The 13,101-nt window shown below is 60.7% G+C and overlaps 1 protein-coding gene across 2 annotated transcripts in view; it reads left to right on the top strand.

Annotated features, from left to right (window-relative positions):
- TSPAN9 (tetraspanin 9) overlaps nt 1-12,134 on the top strand; it is a 191,992-nt gene extending 179,858 nt beyond the window's left edge. For both annotated transcript variants that reach the window (XM_061418219.1, XM_061418218.1), the window contains 6 exons: nt 3,745-3,936; nt 4,265-4,339; nt 6,135-6,236; nt 6,855-6,986; nt 7,303-7,386; nt 8,794-12,134. In XM_061418219.1, coding sequence (XP_061274203.1) covers nt 3,745-3,936; nt 4,265-4,339; nt 6,135-6,236; nt 6,855-6,986; nt 7,303-7,386; nt 8,794-8,865 — 657 coding nt within the window. In that variant the 3' untranslated portion in view covers nt 8,866-12,134. The remainder of the gene's footprint in view (nt 1-3,744; nt 3,937-4,264; nt 4,340-6,134; nt 6,237-6,854; nt 6,987-7,302; nt 7,387-8,793) is intronic.
- The last annotated feature ends 967 nt before the right edge of the window (nt 12,135-13,101 follow it).

Below are 13,101 nucleotides of genomic sequence, written 5' to 3'. Positions count from 1 at the left end.
TGAGGTGCCTGGTGTCTTTGGGTTGGGAGTTTGGCTGGGTCCTGGTTTCCGAGTCACCCTGCCTTCTCCTGGAGGTTCTTCTAGCTGTGGGCTTGCCTCTAGCTGGTGGGGGTCTGAGACAACACGTTGCTTTGGGGAGGAAATGTCCCCAAATGCCGTCAGCAGTGGCCTTTGGGGGGCAGGGATGGGGGTGTGGGTTTGAGGGGAAGATGCAGGGCTTGGGTCCCAGCTACTGGCAGCTTGGGGTCAGGGCTGCCCTGCTGTTGGCTGCAGGCCCTACCCGCGTCTTCCCTGGGGCAAGGTGATCTAGGGCAGGAAGTGAAAGGGAAGCGGGGGTGGGAGTCGAGGAGCAGCTCCCCCTCCAAGGCAGGCTCTGGGGAGCTGGCACGGCACGTCAGAGGCTGGACGCCTGAAGCCAGAGATGATGACCAGCGCCTAGAGGTTTTGAGCTTCTGAGGTTTCTTTCCCACATGGGGGCCCTTCCCCCAGGAGGGGCATGAGGATGCCCCGGGGCCCACTCTCAGCATCAGTGGGGTGGGGGGAGCTGCAGTGTCATCCCTTGCTACCTCGGATGCTGGTGTTTCTTGCATCAAGTGCACGGCCTAGTACCCTGAGGACCTTCCCAGGCCTGAGGCTGGTGGGGGGGGGGGCGTCTCCAGCACAGAGTGTCTGGTGGCTCTGGGAGTCCCAATGCCTACCTCCTTACCAGTAGTGAGCTGGCAGCTGCGAGGTCTCCTGTTATTCATTCCAGGGTCTGGCTTGTAGGTCCTTAAATCTTGAGCGTGGAGAGCATGAATTTCCATGGGGTGATTAATGAAAGAAAAATTGAGCCGGCAGCACAGAAAGTGACCGGGTTGAAGAGAGTCAGTGACAAGTTGGATGGTCTCCCTGCCTCCCTGCCAATCCAGAGCTCTGACCCGGCTGGGGGCGCCACCTGGTGGTTGCGAGGGTGGTGGCACCCAGTCCCCGGCTGAGCCGAGTGGACGCACCCCGTTAAAGGTGGGGGCTCTGGGCCTGGTGTGCCCACCCCTCGGAGCCTTGGCCCTGTCCATCTGGGGCTGCTGCGGGACATGGGGCCAGGGTGGCTCTCCATGGCGCGGGGACCCAGCAGCCGCTCTGGTCACCCGACTCCATCGCTGCAGCTCTGGGTGGGGCATCTGGTTTAGGGGCGCTTCCCAAGTGGCTCAGCGGGTAAAGAATCCATCTGCAGTGCAGGAGACACAGGAAAAGCAGGTTCAATCCCTGGGTAGGGAAAATCCCCTGGAGGAGGGCAGGGCAACCCACTCCAGTATTCTTGCCTGGAGAATCCTATGGGCAGAGGAGCCTGGCGGGATGCAGTCCATGGGGTCTCAATGAGTCGGACACGACTGAGCAGAAGCACACTGGTTTAGTGATGGTGGGAAAAGCCCAACTTTCTTTGTCATGCCCCGTCTGGACCACCTTCCTGTCTCTCCATTTATCAAAATCCTGCTCATTCGTCAAAGCCCAGCAAGCCCTTCCAGCTGCATCTTGAGTGGGAGCATCTCTCCACACTCCTGCACAGCGCCCTGCCCTGTCACCTGGTCACTGCGGTGGCCTGACGGCTCGCCTGCCCCCTTTGCCCTCCGATGGCCTGCGGTCCGCACAACAGCCAGAGTGACCTACTGAAATCCCAGATCACATCCCTGACCTGCTCCCGGCTCTCCATCTCACCGAGAACAGGTGCTGTGAGGGCCTGCCCATTGGTCCCCACCACTGTCACCTCGCTCCCCCCTCCCCTGCCCCCCAGCTGGCCAGGCTCACCCCCAGTCAGGGCTTTTCACCTGCTGTCTCCTCTGGAACTTCCTTCCCCATTATTCATGTGGTTGACTGCTCCTCTTCTGGTGCCTAGTTGCTCAGTCGTGTCCAACTCCTTTGCGACCCCGTGGACTGCAGCCCGCCAGGCTCTTCTGTCCATGGGATTCTCCAGGCAAGAATACTGGAATGGGTTGCCATGCCCTCCTCCAGGGGATCTTCCCAACCCAGGGATCGGACTCCCATCTCCTGCATCTCCTACACTGGCAGATGAGTTCTTTATCACTGGAAAGTCCCTCCTTTCGTGGGTCCCTCCTCAAATGACACTTTTCGAGAGGCCTCCCTGACCGCCCCCCGCCCCGCCCCGACCCCCGTTACTTTCTGACTCTTTCTCATCCTGACTTCTTTTTCTTCACGGCACCTGGACTTTTGTCTTCTGTCCTCCCTTCCCCAGGGTGTCTCCCTGGCTTTCCTGAGCGGCGGTGCCATTCCGGTTTGTAGAACAGATTAGAGAGGAAGTGTGTCTCCTCCAGGAGCCTCTGGCCCTGCCTGGCTTCCCGCTCTCCGCCTGCACGTGGCTGCCCGGCCTTCACGGCCACGTGTTTGCTCCCTGGAGGCTTCTTCTGAGCGTCGCAGCCTGGTACCTGGCTCATGAAATGTCACCCAGAGGCCAGCACCTGGCCCTGTCATCCTCTCCACAGGGCTTCTTTCTTTTAAATTCTCACAGTGGTCCCAAAGAGGCGGGCAGCGTTGCATTCTCCACCTGCCCGGTCCACATGTCTGCGGGGCTGCCCCTCCACCTGGCACCTGGGCTCTGAGCCCTTCACCTGTTCCCCAAGCATACAGTCTGGGAAGCTGTGCTTCCCTGGCTCCCATCTGGCCCCAGTAGAGGCCCCGGGAAGACAGTTCCCTAACACCAGCACCACTGTGCTAACAACTGTGTTCTGTTGTTTAATTGCTCAGTCGTATCCAACTCTGCAACCTCTGTAGGAGCCTCCGTAGCTCACCAGGCTCCTCTGTCCATGGGTTTCTTCAGCCAAGAACACTGGAGTGGGTTGCCATGCCCTCCTGCAGGGGATCTTTCCAACCCAGGGACAGAACCCGCATCTCCTATGTCTCCTGCTTTGGCAGGTGGATTCTTTACGCCAGAGCCACCAGGGAAGCCTGTGGCTATAGGTCCTCAGTAAATACCTGGTGATTGCTGGACTCAGGCTCTGCGGGGGTGGAGGAGGGAGTGTCAGTTTATGGAGCAGAAGACAGGCCGCTGTGGAGACTGCATCTTTGCAGGCATCGCAGCCCCAGGGGAGCCGTGCAGCAGAGCTGGGTGCAGCTGCCAGCTTCCTGAGGGTGTGTGGGGAGTGGTGGGTTCCTGCACAGCGGTACCGGCCAGCCCCTCAGCCAGGCCAGGGAGCACCTTCCTATTTCCAGCTCTGTGGAATTTTTCTTCCCACTCCTGAGGACTGTGGGCAAGTGCCCCTTCCCATCAGGGCAGCAGGACACAGTCGCCGCAGAGTCTGGCTCTGAGGAACGGGGTTCTGAGGTTCTCTCCCAAAGCCCTCATTGCTTCCGTGGCCCCCGTGGCCCCACCCCAGCCTGTCTCCTTCCTGAGCCCCAGGCCCTCCTCCGCCCAGTGGGACGCCGGCAGCCCTGCCTGTGCAGCGGGGACCTTCCGCGTTTGCCACGTGCTTTCCCTGTGCCCTGTTTAATCTGTTTTCACTGAAGTGACCTACAGGGGTCGTGAGGCTGGTGTCATCCTGTTTGCCAGATGAGGAGACTGAGACACGGAGAGGCTGGGGGCTTTGTGCAGGTCACACCCCCAGTGTAGTTCGGGCCATGTGGTACCCGCTCCGTGTCTCACGGTTGGGGCCGGGGATGGGGTGGGGTGGGGGTGGGGATGGTGGGGGCGGGACCGGCAGTCTTCTGAGTCCCATGGAGATGGATTTGGGCTAACGGGCTTTCCTTTCTCTCCAGCTCTGTGGCTGTGGGCTGCTTGGAGTGGGCATTTGGCTGTCCGTGTCGCAAGGCAACTTTGCCACCTTCTCCCCCAGCTTCCCCTCGCTGTCAGCAGCCAACCTGGTCATCGCCATAGGCACCATCGTCATGGTGACGGGCTTCCTTGGCTGCCTGGGGGCCATCAAGGAGAACAGGTGCCTCCTCCTCAGTGTAAGTTGGACCCCCAGCCCCCTAGGCCCCAAGTCCCCCAGCCCCCCAGCACCCCAGCCCTCTGAACACTGGGGCCGCTGAGCCCACTGGGTGTATAGCCTGAGCTTCTAGAATGACCACGCCCCTCTTCCTCATGATTGGCTACCCCTGGCCTAGGTGCCCCTCCCACTCCTTGATTGACTGTCAGGCTTTATCTCCCTCCCCTGCCCACATGGGATCCTCAAGAGTGGTGGTCCCTCCCTACCTGGGAAGCCTGCCCCCTGCCATCGTGTTTGCACCCCGTCCCAGTCCATGACCACGTGCCCATGCCTGAACCTTCTCATTCCAGTTCTTCATCGTCCTGTTGATCATCCTCCTGGCGGAGCTGATCTTAATTATCCTCTTCTTTGTCTACATGGACAAGGTAAGTCTTCCAGGAGGGGAGGGGGTGTATGGAGTATCATTGCCCTTGGAGTTGGGTCAGGGAATCTGGAGGAAAAGCACCGACAAGTTGTATCTCTGAGGAGAGGAGAGCTTTTGGTGGGGGCAGCAGGGGGCTCATCTGCTTGTGTTGTCTTAGGAAGTGTGTGTGTGTGTGTGTGTTGCTCACTCGTGTCTGACACTTTGCGACCCCATGGACTGTAACGTGCCAGGCTCCTCTGTCCATAGGATTTCCCAGGCAAGATGACTGGAGTGGGTTGCCATTTGCTACTCCAGGGGATCTTCCTGACTCAGGGATTAACTTGCATGTCTTAGGATGTAGACCCTCTAGTTACCCAGGGATGCCCTAACCCTAGCCCTGACTGGGGAGTGCCACTGAGCTCCCCATCACTGGGAGCATTCAAGCATGGCTGTGCTGACCACTTGGAGAAGGGTCAAGTTCTCCAAGAACTTGAGAAGCTCCAAATTCTTGAAGTTGTCCAACTTATTGAAGTTCTTCTCCAAGAAGAACTTCTCCACGAACTTGAAGTTATTCTCCAAGAACTTGAAAAGTTCACATTTTAGGCCAGAAACCCTGTGCTCCAAGTTCCCAGGCTGAAATATGGAAAAGTTCATATTTCAGGCCAGAAACCCTGCACAGAACTCACTGGGTGGCTGGGCTGGGCGCTAGGGAGGGTAACCCAGAGGTAACATGGTGAAATTTTCCAGGGGATACTGCATAGGGCTCAGCATCAAGGGAGCTGTGCTTCCTTTTCCAGAGGCCTTTGGGGATAGGCAGGTGATCTCATGGATTTCCCTTGTGGCTCAGCTGGTAAAGAGTCGGCCTGCAGAGTGGGAGACTTGAGTTCAATCCCTGGGTTAGGAAGATCCCCTGGAGAAGAAAAGGGTACCCACTCCAGTATTCTGGCCTAGAGAACTCTATGGACTGTATAGTCCATGGGGTCACAAAGAGTTGTACATGACTGAGCAAAAACGACTTTCACTCACTCACTTCAGCTGATCTCAGGCTGCACTGGGGGTTCAGGAGGTTAAGAAGGACTAACCCCTGACCAGGCTGGACAGTTCTCCACCCAGTTGGGGAACTTCCTCTGGGACCACCAAGAATGACTGGCCAAGCGTGCAGACTTAGGGCTCAGGGGCTCTTCTGGTTCATGGTAACCAGAACCATGTAACCATCTGCCCCTTGGGTCCTGAAGGAGTCTCCCAGGCCACACCAAGAGGGAGAGTCACTATGAGGGTTAGAAGCAGTGATTCCTTTGCATCTGTATAAAGGAGGCACTAATAATACTGAGAGATGCCTGCGGGCCAGCCCTGTTCTTGGTCTTCATGGGAATCATTCCTTTAATTCTCACAACTGTCTCCGAGGTGGATGTTATGTGCCAGTGTTACAGACAAGCAGAGGTGGGAGAGGGTAAGCAACTTGCTGGCAAGGGGTGGCCCCACACTCTGGACGGCGGCTCTGTGCCCTGCAGTTCCCAGGGTGTGTTCCCACAGGGCCAGCATGTAGGGTGGGATGTCATGGGCCAGGGAGCAACATGTCCTGTGCGGGGCATGTCCTGGGAACGGGGGAGTTGTGGGGGGCCTTGTGCTGTCTCCACCTCTGAGGGTCCCTGCTCCCTCCTGAAATGCTCGGCTCTCACGGGGGTCACCTCCGGCCCCCAGCAGGCCTCCCCCATGAGTCTGTGGGGCCGGCACTCGCAGCTGACCTGGGCGACCTGGGGAGAGGGGCAGCCTCCTGGTCCACCCCCCCCCAACCTGAGTCTGCCCTCGCCCGACAGGTGAATGAGAATGCCCAGAAGGACTTGAAGGAGGGCCTGCTGCTGTACAACTCAGAGAACAACGTGGGGCTGAAGAACGCCTGGAACATCATCCAGGCAGAGGTGAGGGCTGGGGGCAGGGACAGGTGTGGGTGGAAGGCGGGGCCTGGGCCTCAGACTCCACGTCCCAGCCTGGGCTGGGCCACCAGCTTTCTGGGTCAGACATGGTGCTCTGGGCGGCAGCTGCAGTGGGCTGGCGGGGTGGGTGGTGGGCTGCGCAGGGGCCTGGATGTGGCTAGCAGCCATCCGAGGGGCTGGGAGCTGGGAATCAAGATGGGCAATCAGGAGGCACCTCCTCCGTCCCATCCTTTCTGAAGCTTCGGCACGAATGACAGTGTTTTAGCAACAGGTCTGCCTCCCTGGTTGTGACTCAGGAAACCCTGTTCTAAGAGGAAACATGTCCGTGTAGCCTGGGGAGGGGCTGCCATCACGAAGCCAAGAGCTGGGGGCAGACCAGCAGAGGGCTGAGTGCTCTGCCCAGTGCCCAGTGCCCAGCGTCCCGCTCAGAGAGCAGGCAGCTGGCCTCCAGGAGGGAGATATCATTCCGTCCCCTGGGCCTAGCTGGGGCCCAGAGAAGGGACAAGCAAGCTGGACTCTGGGTGCCCGCTCCCGTGGGGCTGGGCGGCAGGGAAAGGCCCGAGCTGGACCCGTCTGACGGCCCCCCGCCGCCCCTCCCCGCAGATGCACTGCTGCGGCGTCACCGACTACAAAGACTGGTTCTCGGTGCTGGGGGAGAACACGGTTCCCGACCGCTGCTGCATGGAGAACTCCCAGGGCTGCGGACAAAACAACACCACCTTCGTGTGGAAAACGGTGAGGCTGGGCACCCCGGGGGCCCCTGGGTGGACAGTCTGGGCGGGGGCGGGGGTGGCCCAGGACACCAAGGAGGTGGCTTAATGTGGGGTGGGGGACGGCACACAGGCCTGAAGCCAAAAGGCAGTGGCGAGTGAGCGTCTGGGCCCACGTCTCGGGGAGTCAGAGTCGGGTAGGAATGGCTCTGGGGCTGTGCAGTGGGGCCTTGTGGACAGAACCGGGGTGGGGGCGGGGTCCAAAGGGAAGTGAGCTGGGGGCTGGGCAGGAGCGTCCTCGGTTCACCCCAGCACCTGAAGCTGTGGTCCTCACTCCCCAGGGCTGCTACGAGAAGGTCACACAGTGGTTTGCTGACAATAAGCACGTGCTCGGCACGGTGGGGATGTGCCTTCTAATCACACAGGTAAGGGGGGTCGTCCTGCCAGCGGGGTGGAGGGGATAGCCTGAGGAAGACCCCTGCCTGCAGGGCCTGCGCGCCCCGCCCCCCCTACCCCGCCAGGGCCTGCCCAAGCCTCCTCTCATCCCCCTGAGCCCTGGGCCTGTGCTGGCCTTTCAGGAAGGGCCGGCTGGGACAGGCCTGTCCCCCCCAGGCACAGGGACCTTTTTTACTTTGTGAACCAACCGCGTGGCATCAGTGTGAGCAGGGCCCAGGGGCAGCCTCCTCGGGGTCCGTCCTGCCCCAGCGCCTGTGAGAGTGTCTCGTCGCCGGGCGTGCGGCTTGGTTTCTGTGCCTTTGTTTGCACGTCTGTGTAGTGGGCTTGATCATGGATCACTTCTTAGCGCTAGGTGAGTCTGATACCCGCAACATCAGGCCGGGAGGGCGCTCAGGAAGGGCTGGCTGCCCTCCTTGGTCTGCGTTTTGTGGGTGGCTGTGCTGCACGGCCCAGTGTGGGTGACGGAGAAGAATGCCAAGGAGACCCTCAGCTCCCTCCTGGATGAGGAGGCTGACGTGGTGGGAACAGGAGACCCCCCCATCTTTCTGGGGATTGGGGGCTCCCTCCTCGCCCAGTTGTGTGTAACTGCTACCCCTGATGAGCCCCGACCCCTGACCAGTGGGTCCACAGAGAGACAGACGTCCTGCTCGAAGTCCCTTTTCTTCCCTAAACCCTGGGGCCTGTGGTTTAGACTGAGTCTGCTCGTTGAAGAGACTTCGAGCTTGGTGGATGAACCACTGTGCCCGCTCAGGACTCTGACGGGAGGCAGGCCTGTGGGAGAAGGCTGTGTGGTTCCGAGTGGGGCTCAGGTCAGGGTGGCCTGTGGCAAGGCCTGGAGCAGGGCGCTGGGGCTGGGCTGGGTCCAGCCCCCAGCCTCCAGGGCCACCGCAGACCTTGAGTGTGAGAGCCACGGAGGCAGTGAGTGTCCCCAGCCAGCGGGTCCGTGCTGTGTGCTGCTGCCTGAAGGGTAGGCAGGCTGCCCCCCTGCTCCTCCAGTGCATCAGGACCCAGGGGGTACAGGGACACAGATGGCCATCAACATCTTCCCGAGGCAGCAGCTGTGAGTCGCCATGCTGTGGGCCCTGGGACTCTGCTCAGTGTTCCTGCTGCCTCCCCACCGACTCCCCAGCTCCTCGGCCCCCTGCCATTTAGGGCCAGGCCCCCGTCCCCGTGCTCTGAAACAGCAGGTTTCTGGGCCTCGCAGCTGGGTGACATCCAGCCTGGACAGTCCGAGGGGCCAAGCTCCCCACGTGCAGCCTGCCTTAGCTCTGTTTTGCCCTCGCGCCCCCCTGTCTGCATGATGGGAGGGGCTCCCCCCCGGGTGCTGGGTGCCCCCTGGGCCCCCGTCTCAGGCCCCTGGGCCCCATGTCTTTCAGATTCTGGGCATGGCCTTCTCCATGACCCTCTTCCAGCACATCCACCGGACTGGGAAGAAGTACGACGCCTGAGCGGCTGGCCGAGTGCCCCGGCCCCCGCAGACACTGTGCGAGGCAAGAGGCCTTCAGCTCTGTGTCGCCTGCACCTCCAGACTGCTGACCCCTGCATCCCCGCCCTGGCCTGCCTTCCCGGCCACCTGCCAAAGCCTTGTCGGTGGGCAGAGGCCGGGGGCGGGGGAGGAAATGCAGAGACCTTGGGGGTGCTGGGGCGCCCAGATTCCTGTGTATTTGCCAAAGAAGACAGGGTGGGTGGGTGGGGGGCGTGCTCCAGGAGCCCCCAGCACTGATGCGTTCCTGCCCTGTCTTTTTTCCTCAGCTGACACTTTGTCCCCCGCATGGCATGGGGTGGGGGTGGGGGCGCTCAGGGCTGCCTTCTGGTGGAGAGACTGCCCAGTAGCGGCCCCGGTGCCCCCCAGCCACCCAGAAGGTGGGGCGCACTGGCAGGGGGCCGGCTGACCGTCTCCAGGCTGGGCTGGGCTGTGAGAGCGTCTCACCCAGGCATTTTATACCTTACAGTGTAACTTTTTTTTATTTTATTTTACTCTGATTATGATTATTCAGGAATACTATCTCTCAGATAAGTTTAGGGTTAGCTTTCTGATTTATAACTTTGTACTGCGTTGATTTCTATAACGGTTTGGTTTTCTTTTTGCGGGTGGGGGACGGGAAGGGACAGGGCACGTCCGTTTGTCTGGTTTCTATCAGGACAGACCGCTGGGCACACTCAGGAGGCTGCGGCCAGGATGCACTGAGGGAGGGGGGAGCCTGGGGGAAGGCGGCAGGGGAGACGGGGGGCGGGGTGGGAGGCATGGGATGGAAGCGAGACGCAGGGCAAGGGGGTCTTCTGGGAGCTAGGGGTGCTTTGCCAGGAACGAGGCGGAGCAGGCGTGGGTCCTTACACGTCTCTGATGAGCAGTTCTTTTTCCTTCTTCCTCCTGCCTGCCCTTTGTGGGCTGGGAGGCTCCCCTTCCACCCCTTGCGGGGGATTCCCGCGACAGGTTCTGCAAACCCGTTATTTCACAGACATTCCTGCTAGAAACTCTCAGACAAATACCTCTCTAGTTCAGATGCTGCTCACTCTCTCACATTGCTTCTGGAAGGGGAAGCAGTCCTTCCGTGGAGCTGCTCAGACGTGACAGAGGACCCGCGACCTCCAGAGGGGAGGGAGTGGGGAGCCATGATGGTCCAGCCAGAGTCACTGCCGGGAGGGAGGGAGGTGGTGGGGGGGATGTCCACCTGGCTGCCAGGACCCTCAGCTCCTTGCTCGGGGTTCACTGATGCTGTGGTGGCTGGCAATCTTGTCCTCTGTGACCCCAAGGGAAAGCAGAGAAAACTTGAGGAAACCCAGAGGGATCCTATTACGTTGGCCCCAGGACAAAGCAACCTGAGTCAGGGACTGGAGGTGGACAGCTGGGGGGCGTCTGGCCGCAGCCAGGTGCCCCCACCAGGGCTCACGCTGGTCTAAGCAAGTTGTGCAGTTGAAATATAAGTTAAGAATCCGTAGGGCTGAGCTTGGAAAGGTTCCTCACCAGCTAGCACTTCCCCAGACAGGCCTCACCTGGGCGCTGCCTTTGTCCTGCGCCGTTTGGCTGGGCGCCCCAATCTCCCGAGGGGCGCCCCCCGCTTTGTCTCCTCCCCAGCCTGTGTATCCAAGAGCTGACACCCAGCCAGCACCCCCTTCTCCCCTTAAGCATAAGATGGTTGGGACCAGCAGTGCAGAACTTTGTGTGTTTAAGGGTCGTGCTTCTGGGTGGTGGAGAGCGGAGAAAAGGGTGGTCTCGGTGAGCTGGGTGGAGCAGAGACCGCCTCCTGGGACAGGAGTGGGGGTGCCTGTGGGCAAGCTTGTGGGCGGGATTTGGGTGGAGGATAGGCCGGTGCACACATGACCGGCCCTCCCCACCCTCTGGGCCTGACTTCTTGGAAAGGAGCTTCAGTGGCTCCCCTGGGAACCCAGGTCTGTGGAGCCCAGAATAGATGTACACCCTGCCCCCTTGTGGCACCCTCAGCAAACGAGCATTTGAGTGGCACATTGGGACTGCTGCATAATGAGTTTGTTTTGGGGGGGGGTTGTTTATGCCTATCAATGCAATTTTAAAGTTGTGTTAAAATCAACAGCAAAAGCCTAGCACCTTGGGGGTGATTGGGTCTCCCTGGAATCTCATGTTTCTGGAGCTTCGGGGGTGCCCTCCGGCCCTGGGGCCCTTGCCTCAGTCTCCCTTCTCCTGCCAGCCACCCCGCCTCGTCCATCTGTCTGCAGAGCCTTATCCACAGTTCCCCAAACTGCCTTCTTGCCTGGCCCTGTGCTTGGCTGATCGGTCACTTGGCCGCGTCCGCTCGGGGTGGCAGGCTCTTGTGAACTGGGGGAGAGCCCTTCTGTGACCTTTTTTCCGTCGTGCAGAGCAGTTCCCCTGCTGCACAGAAGGCATGCTGCATGCTGTCAGTGATGGGGCTCGGCATCTTCTTGGTGTCTTCCGACTCTGGGCTCACGCCAGAGCTACCTGAGTGAGTGAGTCCCCTCCCTGGCAGCTCCTTGCCCAGGTCAGAGTCAGTTCCAGGGGGTCTGATGCAGGCAGGTTAGAGTGGACTCCGAAGGCCAAGGTTCTGCAGCCTTTAGGGGCATGCCTGCCTCCACCCAGCCTTTCTCTGCAGCCAGGTGGGTGCAGGGCAGGTGGGCGAGCAGGGCTGAGCACCACCCCAAGGGGCAGCAGCTGGTGCGACCCCCCACCCCCAGCTCCCCACCTGCCACCAGTGTGAGCCTCTCACTCTGGCAAGGCTGCTGACCACCCCCACCCCCACCCCTCTGAGACCCTCAAACAGGTGTTCTGGTTTGACTCGCACCCGTTGGCCGTCCCTCCTTGCTTTGGTGGCCAAAGCGTGGTCCAGGTGGATGGAAAGGAGGTCCCCGCCTCTCCGGCCCCTGCCCACCACTGGTGGAGGTGCTAACAGCAGGGACCCGGCCAGACAGAGCAGGGAGGTGCCCTGCAGGGCCGGCCTCTGGTGTGCCCGTCCTCCCATCCTCCCCTCCGCCGCCGTGTGGCCGGGTCCAGGATACGTCCCCGCCTCCCTCCTGACCGGGCCCCCCATTGAGGGCGAGGCCGGGGCTCCTGCCTACACCCCGTCCACCGAGGCGACATGGCCAAGCGGGTCCTGCGGGCTGGTTTCAGCGCACTTTTCTGCTTGCGATGCCGCATCTGTATGCTTCCTTCATCCTGGTCCTGGCTGTGGAACGCCATGTTTTTAGCATGTTTTTAAATAAAAGCTGGTAACATGTCAAAAGCACACGCAAGCTGTCTCTTTGTGGTGTTCCCGAGTCCCCTGAGCTGTGACTGTGGCCTCTCGCATAAGGCGGTTGGTGTGAGGGACCAGCCTGCCTTGTCCACGCTGAGCCCAAGGCAGGGGGCTCTCCTCCCCTCCTCGAGCCCTGGCTACAGATCTGTAGGTGGTGGCCTGCATCTCTGGGGACTGAACAGTCCTCACGCCAGCCTCGCCTGGTCAGTGGATGCAGGCTCCATCAGGGGCCAGCTTGAGTGGTCTGAGCAGCCACATGAGAGACCAGCTCCCAGCTCAGTGTCTGTCACCCACCACTGATGGCCCGTCCTGTGGGCTGGGTTCATACCTGTGTGTGGGAGCAGTCCTGGAGCAAGTCATCCATGGCCCCATGGGGCAGGGCTGTCAGGGTTAAGCACCTACGATGTTCCTGGGGTTCTTGTGGGCCTGATGTCTCGCCCGGAACTGAGGGGACCTCACACTGTGACCTGGCCCTGGGACATACCCATCAGCGTGAGATGCTCATCGGTGGTGGGGAGAGGGGGACCCTGGAACCTCGAGAGCCCTGATCTGCTGGCTGCAGTGGGATGCTCGCCGGCTCCCCGGCTGGGGCTCTGGTTTGTGGTTTTCCTCTGCCGTCACTGTCACGGTGACAAGGCACAGAAGAGAGGCGGGTTGATGGGCTGGGAGGGAAGGAAGGGAGGGTGCAGCTCGGGGTCTCCTCGAATCCCTCCTAGGGGGAAGGCCAGGCTGGCACAACTTGTCCTGAGCACCCACCTTGGGGACCCTTCCTGTGGCTGCTGTGTTCCGAAGCCCCTGAGGCTTTGCTGAGGACTGGGGGGTCTGAGGTGACCCCCTCAAAGGTCCAGCCAGAGTGGGAGCCCCTGAAAGCCTCCCCAGGGATGGTTACCAGAGGGCCTTAAGGCTGAAGGGCCAGTGACCCCGAGTCATCCACTGAGGACCAGCCAAGTCATAAGAGCA

This window comes from Bos javanicus, chromosome 5 (genome assembly GCF_032452875.1).
Source record: "Bos javanicus breed banteng chromosome 5, ARS-OSU_banteng_1.0, whole genome shotgun sequence".
NCBI lineage: Eukaryota > Metazoa > Chordata > Mammalia > Artiodactyla > Bovidae > Bos > Bos javanicus.
Note: the sequence above shows the minus strand (reverse complement) of the source record. Positions and strands in the feature narration are given on the sequence as shown.